A 12,345-nucleotide genomic window follows, 5' to 3' on the forward strand; every position below is an offset into this window, starting at 1 on the left:
AGGGGGCAGTGCCCCAACTCCCTTACCGGCCCTACTCTGTGCATGACAGCAGGGAGATCCCCAACCCTCTGATCGGCCCTGCTCTGTGTGTGACAAGGTACGGAGCCCCAACCCCCCTGATGGGCCCTGCTCTGTGCGTGACAGGGGGCAGCACCCCAACCCCCTGATCGGCCCTGCTCTGTGCGTGACAGGGGCTTGTGCCACAACCTCCCCATCAACCCTGCCTTGAGTGTGACAGAGGGCGGTGCCCCAACCCCCCAATCGGCCCTACCCTGAGCATGACTGAGGGTGGCATCGCAACCTCCTGATCCGCCCTGCTCTGTGCATGACAGGGGGCGGTGCCCCAACTCCCCAATCGGCCCTGCTCTGAGCCCGACCAGGGGCTGCACCTAGGGATTGGGCCTGCCCTCTGCCACCCCGGAGCAGGCCTAAGCCAGCAGGTCGTTATCTCCCGAGGGGTCCCAGACTGCGAGAGGGCACAAGTGGGGCTGAGGGACACCCCCCACCCCCGCCAGTGCACAAATTTTTGTGCACCGGGCCTTTAGTCTAATATAATCATTAAGATGGTAATTCTGCAAATTGTAATGCTATAATAGTAAAGAAAGACAAAATTTGATTCATAGTAAGAATATAACTGAAAAATCTGTACTGAAAAAGAAATTGTATCTGTTAGGGTGGCGATAGGATCAGTGTCTTATTTCTTCTTTTTTCTCCTATTTTCATTTTTTTCAATGGAAATGTATATGTAGACATTATGACAGTGAAATTCCCAAGGTTGTTTCTTCTCTAAAGTGGTATGGGCCTTGTGACTTAGCAAAGGTACTTTTAATTCATAGGGAGCTAAATTTTTTCAGGGGTAAATAGACGCAAGAGGAATGAGTGATATTGCTACTCTGTGACTAGCAAAGCCTTTGGCATTAAGCCTGGGTGAAACCAAGGCTCACAGAGTAATCCAACCGCAGTTGTATCTTTCTTCCCAGTGTTGCTTCTGTGGCATTTCTAACTGTTAAAATGTGCACCAATCACCCCACTGCATCTTTGCCCCAAAGAAGCAGAACTTGGCAACAGTGCTGAAACCCCCTCTCCTTTGATTGTCTTATCCAGGACTTTTATTACACTTGGAACATCAAAAATCAAAGTGGTTTCCAAGAGATGTATTAAACTGAATGGTAGCTGTGTCATTATTCCACCAACTGGGAACTTGAAACAGAGCTCTTTCCCATGGCGTCGGTTTGAACATGCGAAATTAAAGCATGTTAAGAGGAATGGGACCATACATGATGGGATGCTGTGCAGGGACCCACATACTACAGCCCTTCCCACCCTACAGACCCTCGGTTCAGCTGTGTCCTCTCCATGGCGTTAGCCTTGGGTCTGCGCTGCTCGTATTAGTGAGGAAGAGTAATCGTCTTGCTAATCAGTTATAATAACAACTGACTGCTATCATTTGAGGCAATAAAAAGGCTAAATGAGAAAAGGAAGAAAACAGATGCACAACACTCTTTTCGAGTACTGTGTTTTATGTTGTCTGTTTCGGATGATTTTTTTTGCTCTCCGTTATGTTTTCTCTATGTTTATAGGACATTCAGGTTAAAAATCCTACGTCCTTGAGCCATACGTTATCTAAGGCCTGCTCATGTGTAGGTCACTCTGTTGGACATAGGTGTCATAGATAATTGGGGGAGGGGCTGGCAGAGGGTCCTTTGTCACCATATATTATTGTGGATCAAGTTACAGCCTTGGGAAGGCAGAGCAAAAGGATTGTGTTTCCACATTTAACCTTGGAGTCATTTCGCTGTTTCATTTCTATGAGTGAGTCATCTTGCTTGCAGTTGTAAGCCAGGTAATTGCTTTGCTAGTTTCTGTGTTCTGACCAAGCATCACGTAAGAGTCTTCCATCTGGGCATTTGCTCATTTTACTAGAACAGCCTTCAGTCCCCTTTAAAATTTCATTTTATTTCAGTGTCTAGTTATGGAGGACTCCCCTGGGCTAGGATGAAATCACACTAGGGGTGCGGTGGGGGGGGGGGCGGTTTATTTGACAAATGTGCAGGAGCCTTTGATCCTCCCCATGGTGTTAACTGGCTGCCCCTTGCTTTGCTGAGCTGCAAGCCAGATCAGAGTCTGCCCGCCCACAGGACCAGCGAGCACTGGTGAGCTCTGGAGAATTCAGGCACTTCCCGCATTCTGGCTGCTGTGGCCTTTCAGAGGGAATTTGGGCAGATGGGAGAAGACAGGATGAGTTTTTTCCTAGGCGGGAGTACCATGCTCCTGGCTTGTTGCGTGATACGGAGCCCTTTATTCCCTGAAGTAGGAATTCCTAACCCTGGTTTTCCAGGCTCTGAGGTCTGCTCAGTTTTTCCAAGTTTCCAAAATTATGAAGAAAAATCAATTTTTATTCACTTTCATTGAAAAAAAAATAGAGACAAAATATGGTGGATTGTGGTTAGAAAGATGGAGAGAAAAGAAGCAACTGACTAAAGATCATTGGAAACTCTTGTGCTGGTGGTTAGATGGCACATCTCTAAAAATAAAGTAAATGTCTCAAAAGCAAAAGAACAAGTGCAGATGCTGATAAAGATGGAGACTCAGTTAGACCCTGGGTGTCACCCTTCGCGGAGGCAGGCGTTGTCTAACGGCACTTCCTCTCCCTGGCAGATGGGGAGCTCTCCATATCCAATGAGGAGGACTCCCTGGAAAACGGACAGTCCCTGAGCGCCAGCCAGCTGTCTCTGCCCGCCCTGTCCGAAATGGAGCCGGTCCCGATGCCCAGAGACCCCTGCTCATACGAGGTGCTCCAACCTTCAGACATCATGGATGGGACAGGTAATGGCCCTGGGAGAGTTCACCACAGGCCCAGCAGGGGGCATTAAGGTTCCTTGGCCTGACTGGACTTGGGGTTTTATTGTCCACCACCCCACGCGTTAGAATCCTAGAAATAGGGATGCAACTGACCAACCAGTACATACTGAGTATAAAAATTGGGATGATATTCAGTTATTATTCTAGATTTTAAAAATATTTTTATACCTTTAATATCTTTAAAGTGACATACCCTGTTTTTGTACTATTGATTATGTAAACTGTCATGGTTTTGTTTCCTAACACTCATTTCTGTTAAGATCAAGCTAAAGAACCCTGCGCTTCTCTCTGGTACCCATCTAACTCACCTGTCTGCTTGCCCTGGCATTTCCTTTCATCCTAGCCCCAGTTACCAATTAATGGTTGTATCAATTTAGTAAGTTGTACCAATTTACGGTATACAGTCAATGTGCTCATTGGCCATTACATTGTTTACCATTTGCTGGTTAACTTGTATCCTGTCAACAGATGATTTTGACGCCATCTAACTACTATTCCCTCTCTGGTCCAAAGCCCTCTGAGCGGCCAATATTCATTCCTCCTGGGACCCTTCCCAAGCCAGTGAGGATGGTCCTGTTGCCAGGAGTCGCGCCTGGGGGAAGGGACCTCTTGGAAGATCTGGCGTGGGTAGAGAGGCCACGTCCTTTCCCCACACCAGGTGCACAGTCTCCTCAGCAGAGCGCAGGTGGGAGGGTGGCAGAGATGGTGTCTCACAGAGTCAGGTCCCGGCTTCACTTTGGGACCAGGTGTGTCCCACGCTGATAACAGTGTCCCTTGGGACGGGGGAGCCTTGAGCATCAGGGGGGTTATTGCCAGGGCTTGGGTGCTGCAGGGAACACTGCTAACCAGGTCAGAGAGGAAGAAGGCGCAGAGAGGAGTCCCTTCTGGGCATTCTGACTGTGGCCGCGATGGGAGGAAGGAAGACAGGCCGCTGAGTTGCAACCCCCGTCCCGCAAGCTGGGGCGATTTTCCCAGCTGAAGCAGTGAATTGTGTTTTTATTCACCCTTCCCTGTAACATTGATCAGATGGCTTTGATGGGCATGGTGAGGTCTGACACCCAGTGGAGCCACAGTTTCAGACTGTCATCTGCCAGGAGGCCTATGCCCCTGCCCAAGACAACTCCTCCCTGGAGCCAGTCGGGGCAAAGGAAGAGTCAGGCCCAGTGCAGAGCAAAGAGAAATGGGGCGAGCACACGCCAGTTCCTCTCAGTGGATGGAGCATTGGCCTGAAGACCAGAGGGTCCCAGGTTCAATTCCAGCCAAGGACACCTACCTTGGTTGCAGGCTCCTCCCCCACCCAGGCCCTGGTGCAGCTCGTGTTTCTGTCTTTCCCTCTCTTCCACTCTCCCTAAAAAAATATCCTCAGGTGAGGACTGACCAAAAAAAGGGTGGGGGGGGGGTAGGGGGGAGAAAGAAATGGGGCAAATCAAAACAAGAAAACCATAATTCAGGCCAGTAAGAGGAGAGAGGGAGGGGGAAGGCAAAAAGGTGTTGAGGAGCTTCCTTCACCTGGTTGAGGTTTTTAGGAGCCGCAGGGCCAGGGAGGTGCGTGTAGAAGGCAGGGCGCCCACTAGAGGCTGCACCAGCTCAGGGGGCTCCAGAGCAGCTGCCCCACATGTGTAGGCCGTGCCTCTGGTTCAAACTCTGGGCTGTCTTCATTACCTGGTGTCCCAGACTTGGGAGCAAGGACGAGACCCAGCGGGCAAAAACAAGAACCCCCCCTCTCTCCCTGCCTAGCACAGGGCAGCAGGCCCCAAGGGAGGTGCTGGTGTTTGGTGCTGGTTCGGGTCAGAGGAGGCACTTAATTCCCCATGTCGTCTGTGGGTCATCACATTCTAGAGCATTCACAGAGCCAGCATTATAACTGCCCAGATGGACGTGACAGCGTTTTGAGAAAATGCCTTCTTCCTTTTTCTCCCTCTTGATCCTTCCCCCTCTCCCTTTCCCGCCTCTGCCTCTGCCTCCCTACGGTGCCCGGAGAGGGGTTTCCAGCTCTCTCTAGCTCCCCACACTCTCAGGACCGCCTGGAGGAGCCGGAGCGCTGCCTGTGGCTGCCCCACCCCTGTCCTGTGTGCTCGCCAGCCCCACGCACTGCATCTGTGTAATGTCTCCTGTGTGTCCTGTGGTTGTCCCCTCAGTGTCTGAAGAGAGTCCCTCTGCCAGTGAGTCTGGAGTCCTCCTGTCCCAAGATCCTTCAGCCAAACCAGTCCTGCTACTGCCCCCCAAAAAACCTGCTGCTTTCTCTGGAGACCATGAGGAGACCCCAGTGAAGCAGCTGTCCCTCCTCAAGCAGCCCCCTGCCCTGCCTCCCAAACCCACAGCCAGGATTGCCAACCACTTGACAGGTGAGTGAAGACGTCTCTGGGGGCGCCGCCCCCCCTTCCCTTCAAGGGAAACCTCTGCTCTTCCTTTTCACCCGAAGCCCGTGAACCGCCTCGGGGAGGCCGCTCTGTGGGCCTGTGGGACGTGTGGGTGTTTCCGTGTGTGTCTTGGTACACGCAGTCATGCCTGGGTTTGTGTCTTTGTGTCAAGAAATATTCGATATACACCTACCAGTCATGTGCCAAGAGCCTTCAGTCATGTGTATCTGTCACCGTGCACATCGGCATCCATGTGAGTAATTCAAGGCCACTTGCCCATCTAGGTGGGTCAGGTTCCATGTCAAAGTCCTTGCAAAGATAAAGAGTAGCACCTTGTTCCCTTTATAATGAGTTTGCCAAAGCTTTAAACTTTTGTCTTTAAATTATTGATATGAAGGCCAGCATATTTCCTTTATTAAAATTTATATCTGTGCTGTTCTCTTAAAAATAGAAAAAAATAAATAAGCACCAGCTAAGTGGTTTGACTTATGAACCAGGAGGTCAGGGTTCGGTTCCAGTTTGCCCGGAATCCATGCCCAGTAGGGGCCTTGCAGGAAAGAGGCAGCTGATCAATGATTCTCTCTCATCATTGATGTTTCTATCTCTTTCTGCTTTCCTCTGAAAAAAATAAAAGAACTTTTTTTAATTTTTAAAAAGCAAAGACAATATCTGTAAAGTATTGTGAGAAATACTTTTAAAAGAAGAGTAAGCTTAGGAATGTTGTTCTAAAATGATTCTTGCATTTTCATTTTTAAATTGTTGCTTAACTGATGTGCCCACGGTATTAAATCAGCTGTCCAGTAAATTGCCCTTCCCTGCACATTAGCACGTGAATCGGATACCCCTGGGATTCGAGCCTGTGGTATATCAGAGACTAAAGATTTCAGAGCGTTGTTCTCCGGCCTTGATAGTAATCCCACCTGATGCTGATCAACTGCCTTTTTTACAGGGTCTTTGGTATTCTTATTGTTTCTATTTATCTCTGTACATTTTTTAAGATGGAATGGGGATAGAGGTTGGGAAGAATAGACACTTATTTTATAATAGAAAATTGAGGTTCAGGAAAATAAGTGCCGTTTTCCAGGGTGGGCAAGAATTCTGCTGTAGAGCCACGATTAGACCCTGTGTTTCCCAACGCCTAGTTCAGTGAATGTTGTTCTAGGATCATGGGATTCTCTCATGTGGTGCTGGGTTTAATTAGAGTCCAACCTAAACATGGAGCTGTGTCAAACTACTCCATCAACGTATGCATCCATCCCTGCAGATGTTTGTGGTTTAAAAGGGCAAATTTCCACGTATACCATTCAATTCATTAATACAGCCGTGGGCAAACTACGGCCCGCGGGCCGGATCCGGCCAGTTTGAAATGAATAAAACTATTGAAAAAAAAGACCGTACCCTTTTATGTAATGATGTTTACTTTGGATTTATATTAGTTCACACAAACACTCCATCCATGCTTTTGTTCCGGCCCTCCGGTCCAGTTTAAGAACCCATTGTGGCCCTCGAGCCAAAAAGTTTGCCCACCCCTGCATTAATAACACTTTCGTTCAGTGCCCCAAAGTTTAAATGCATAGAAAACCAGAAGGAGAAAATGCTCGCAGAAGAGAGCCTCCTTCCAAGAGAGCACCCCGTCCATCTATCTATCATACCCATCTATGTATTATCTATCACAGGGGTCCTCAAACTACGGCCCGCGGGCCACATGCAAATACAAATATTGTGTTGGTTCCCGTTTTGTTTTTTTACTTCAAAATAAGATATGTGCAGTGTGCATAGGAATTTGTTCATAGTTTTTTTTTTAAGCTATAGTCCGGCCCTCCAATGGTCTGAGGGACAGTGAACTGGCCCCCTGTTTAAAAAGTTTGAGGACCCCTGATCTATCATCTATCTATCATATCTATCTATCTATCATCTATCTATTATATCTACCTATCTATCATATCTATCTATGATCTATCTATCATCGATCTATCATCTGTCATCTATCTATCTATGATCTATCATCTATCATCTATCTATGATCTATCTATCATATCTATTATCTATCTATGATCTATCATATCTATCTATTATCTAACTATGATCTATCTATCTATCATCTACCTGTCTATCTAAAATACTGCTGTACAGTCTTCTATCACTGCTCTGTGCACTCAGTGATATACCGTGAACTGATTCCCATGTTAGTGAAGAGGCACATGATTTTCTTGGCTGCTTGGTCTTGGTCAGGATTTACTTGATTGCCCTCTTATGGGCTTTCCATCTTCTCCTTGTGAAAAGCACAATAGCAAACATCCTCAACATCATATGTTTTTCTTTATAAGCGTGTTTGAGTCTTCCCTAATTTATTTCTAAAATTAGAATTGCTTGGTTATATATACAGTGGATTCTTAAACAATGCATGGGTGTGGGGTGTTGGCCCCCCCCATGCAGTTGAGAATCCACATTTAACTTTTGACTCCCTAAAAACTTCAGCTGCCCCTCAGCCTTTGGGAGTATTGGTTCCAGGACCTCTGCGGATACAAAATTCTGAAGATGCTGAAGTCCCCTAACGTAGAACAATGCATGCAGTCAGCCCTCCGTGTCCACAGACTCCCAACTGTGAATCAAAAACTACTTATTAAAAATATCTGCATATAATGGAGCCACGCAGTTCAAACCTCTGTTGTCCAAAGGTCAAATATATATTTTAAAAAATGGGGTGGCAAAATCACTACTGTCAAGAGTGATCCTTGTAGTTCAGCGCATGCCATCTGATGAAAGGTTACTGCACAAGGCTGAGGCTTGAGCTGTCCTTTGGAGCATGAAGGGCATCTACAGAGAATGAAGGAAGAGTATTCCAGGAGAGAAGACCCTGGATAGAGACTCAGAGGGACCAACATCCGGGTCAGTGACCAGATGGCTGAGCCAAGGCAGGCCCATCTCAGGATGTATTGAGAGAGGGTTCACTGGGGAAGGCATTCGAGGATTTAGATTGTATGCCTGTGGCATTTGAAAGCCTGTAGAGGTTTTTGAGCAGGGGAGTGCTATGATTAAAACTAGCCATTACAAATGTTTCCTGGGTCACTGTGCAGGCTGAACAGAAAGAGGACAAGGTGGAAGACCTGACAGAGAAGCCACCGAGGCCAGACCTATGCCTCGTTCTCCAAAATCACTAGTTGAGTTTAGTCAAACAGCTTGAGCCTATTTAAGAGGCTCCTCCAGTTGTTGAAATATGAGTTAACAAGCATCTGGCTGATAGCAGTGGGAAGAGAAAGAACAGAACATCAGATAAGACATTTTAAAGAAGAATTGACAGAATTTCTTAGCCAGCAGCACCCTTTAATTTATCTAATTACTGAGGGCACACTCCATTCATGCATAGCTTCGGCTCTGAGCCCTGAACTTGTGTAGCCTGGCATCCTCCGGACTCTTGATATTTGAGGGATGAAAATATGTAAACTAGCCCAATCTCTAGCTTCCCTCATTCTTTCCCAAGAAGAGTAGACTTTATCTATTACCTGTAAATCTCACCTCCATATCAAATGGATAAAAAAGCCATCCTAACCATAGTGTACTTGGTAGCCTCTTAAATATGACAAAGACAAAACAGGTACAGAAGCCTGAGGGCTATGATCCCGGTGCTGGGCTTTGGGGTTTAAACTCAATTAGACTTGCTTGAATGTCGTAAGTGAGTAATCAGTCATAATGAATCCCCATCACCATGAGGCAGCTACACTAACCCCGTGTTCTGTTACTAATTACCCGAGAGACATCTGGGCCATGTCAGAAGGAATTAATAAACTAAGAATTCTAGAGCTCTAAATTGAGACTTAGGAGTTTCACCGTGTTCTCATTGTCTTGTTCCGTTGACAATTTGAAAGGAAACACAAGACAATTTGGAAGACACCAAGCCTTAGTGTTAGTGGTGACTTGTCTGGTACAATGCTGGCCTGAACTGGGCTACACCCAGGTACACGATCAGGGGGAGCGATGCAGAAATATCTCTGCTTTGGTATTTGCTTCCACTTTATCAGGAAATTAACTTAGAGACTGTTTATCATACAAATTGTCTCTGTCCTTGAGCCAGGTACAGAGAAGCCCTCCTGCTCTCCCTAACTATTTATTTGTTCTCCTACTGCCATCCTTTTCCATCTCATCTTGTCCAGCACCAGCATGCACAGTAGCATGTACTAAAGGCCAGGAATGGCCAGGCACTGCAGTCCCTTCCATTCTGGAAGTGCAGTGCCCAGCAGAGCTGGTTGCATAATGAATATGATCTGAAATGAATGATTCTCAAAATATGTCCTTCTTGGAATGATGGCTAACCCTAGAGGAAAAGGGTGATTGAGACAAAAAAAAACCAAAACCCACTGTTTTCTTTCTTTCTAAGTCTTCCTCAGTCACCTCTCCAGACATCCTATCTCCAGAAGTCAAATGTTAGACAATGCACAAATAATCCATGCCTTCTGCATAAGGGACTTGCAATTGTGTGCCCCGCGAGTGCCATTTGAATAAAGGATGAACCTACACGGTAGCTGGCCTTTAGTCTGACGTTCACACTTGGGTAGTAACAATGGCAGCTGCCAGATTTTGAAAACTTTATGACATACCATTCAGTCCTGTGAGGTAGGTACGATTATCATTATTCTGTACTTTTCCCAGTGGAGAAAAATGAAATTTAGAGAATTGAAATGACTTGGTCATGGTTACATAGGTAGTTGCTGGCAGAGTTGGACTGGATCTATATTGTTGGACTCCAGAGCCCTAACTTATAACCATTAGTTTATACCATGTCCACCAAGATACCTATTCTTAAAATAAAATCAAAATCATTTGCATTCTTTATGGTTAATTGATGGAGTTTTTTGTTTCTTTGTTTTTGTTTTATGTTTTTTAATCTATTTAAGACCAAAAAAATGATCCAGTCTTTCAAAAGTATGTTCTGAAGGCACTTAATTATAGAGGACCTGACCACAGTTGGGTCAGGTTTCAAAGAACACGCTAGAAGGAGACAGTCTATAAGATTCAAGAATGGGGCAGAAAACATTGGAGCATTTGGCCACAATTCAGAAAAAAAAAAAAAAAGAAGGAAACTGTTGCTGATCCTTAAAAACAAGTCCTCCCGTGAATGTGAACCTGCTGAGGGCTTGTTTGCACTATCTTTAGAACCTCAACTACCAGGAAACCTACTGCATTATCAGAACTAGGTTGATTGCTAGTTTCAACATTACAAACTATTTGCAACTGCAAATTTACCAGACAAATGGCATCCGTGCCCAGTGGTATTTTTCAGCCCCAACAGGTGTCAAATGGGAACCCTTTATCCAGTGCTTGTCAAGCCAAAGCCAATATTCCTGTTTACAGCTGTCTCTAGTTTTTTGGACACTGTCTACAATGGACTGTTCTACAGTTACATTCCGATATGTAATTTCACTTGGTTTCTCTGTTGTTCTCTGATTCTGTCTGGCCATTGCTTTCCAATCCCCATCCACCGTCCTTGTTCTCCTCTTCCTGCCTCCTCTCCAACCCTACAAATCACCTGACTACTTTTGCCTCCCTCCTTGCTTTCCTACCAGTATTCTACTCTGACAGTGGGAGTAAACTGATGGTTAGACCACTGTGACCTTGGACCTCATCTGTGCCTTCAAATGTTAATGACTCCTAACCCAGAAGCCTCATGAAGTGGTTATAGGTTCACACTCTCTTGATAACTGATGCCTTGAAGGAATGGGAAACTTACCTGAGTTCATTCTTTATATCCATTTCTCCATACTTTTCCAGTCTTCATCTGTCTTCAAAAGGCAGAAACTCTTTTCTCAGTGCAGGTACACACTATTGATTGAAACATTTTAAAAGGGTGCTCTCTGCTCTGACCTCTATGATCAGGGTGAAAATTGTAGCAAATACCTTTGTGTTTTTTGTAGCACTGTTGGGTTGGAGACTGAATTCACTTGGCACTTTTTTTAACCAGTTTAAGTACAGTCCAATAATGTTAAGGATAATCATGTTATTGTGCAACAGATTTCCAAAATTTTCTCATCATGCAGAATTAAAAATTTATACCTATCAAACACTCCTCTTTTTCTTTCTTCCCCCTTTAATTCCTGGTAACCAATATTTTAATTCTTGTTTCTCTGAATTTGAATACTCCGGGTGCCTCAGTTACGTAGAATTGTACAGCGTTTGTTCTTTTGCGACTGGCTTACCTGTTTCATTCAGCGTAGTGTCCTTGAGGTTCACCCAGGTTGCAGGTGCTGGCACTCCCCTCCTCTGGGAGGCTGAATGGAAGCCACATTCCAAGTGCCCAAGGTGTGCGAGGCGCTCTGCCAGCCCTGATGTCATTCACAGAAAGTGTTCTCCCATCAGCTGTAGGAGTTGTAGGCAGCTGTAAACTGTAGGAAACAGTTCATATGGAGATGTATAAACATGGCTGTAAAGAAATTAAAATGGTAAGAGAGCAAATCATTTTGGAAGAATAAAAAAAAAGTGTCATAGAAAAGGATGTATTTGAGACAGACCTTAAAATGAGTACAAATGTGATGGGTAGGGGTGGTAGAGGAGGATGCTGTGCAATGAGAAGCAGGGTCCACAGGGGCACGTGAGTGTGAGGCATGGTACATTTAAGAAATAGCACTCTCTTCACTCAGTCTCCCTGGGGGCAACAGCATTCGTCATTGCTGCAGAAACAAACTAATATCATGTGTTTTTATATAGGTGATTTAAAAATTCCAACAAAATACTTCTCTGTCAGATTCGGTTCTCATGATTACAGGGACAGCTACAGTTTTAACTCTTTGAGGGCAGTTTCCTAACAATGAATATGTGTAATTTTACTTTTAAAAAAAAAATCTCAACAACATAGATGGACCTTGTGAATATTATACTAAGTGAAATAGGTCAGTCAGCAAAAGCTAAGAAACATGATTTCACTCATATGTGGGGTATAAAACTGAAGCTTGTGAACCCAGGCAGCAGTGTGGTGGTTGCCAGAGGGAAGGGGATGGGGAGTAAAGGGGGGGCCTAATATATGGTGACAGGAGAAGAATTGACTTTGAGTGGTGGGCACACGGTGCAATATACAGATCTTATAACATAGACACTCACACCTGAAACATATGATCATGTTGACCAATGTTAC

The 12,345-nt window shown here is 45.4% G+C and overlaps 1 protein-coding gene across 5 annotated transcripts in view; it reads left to right on the plus strand.

Moving 5' to 3' along the window:
• PHACTR1 (phosphatase and actin regulator 1) overlaps positions 1-12,345 on the plus strand; it is a 485,326-nt gene that overhangs the window by 399,630 nt on the left and 73,351 nt on the right. For 3 of the 5 annotated variants that reach the window (XM_059688650.1, XM_059688648.1, XM_059688646.1), the window contains exons 4-5: positions 2,659-2,826; positions 5,001-5,207. In XM_059688650.1, the coding sequence (XP_059544633.1) occupies positions 2,659-2,826; positions 5,001-5,207 (375 nt within the window). The remainder of the gene's footprint in view (positions 1-2,658; positions 2,827-5,000; positions 5,208-12,345) is intronic. The other 2 variants (XM_059688649.1, XM_059688647.1) reach the window with 1 other exon arrangement.

This window comes from Myotis daubentonii, chromosome 3, assembly GCF_963259705.1.
Source record: "Myotis daubentonii chromosome 3, mMyoDau2.1, whole genome shotgun sequence".
Taxonomy (NCBI): domain Eukaryota; kingdom Metazoa; phylum Chordata; class Mammalia; order Chiroptera; family Vespertilionidae; genus Myotis; species Myotis daubentonii.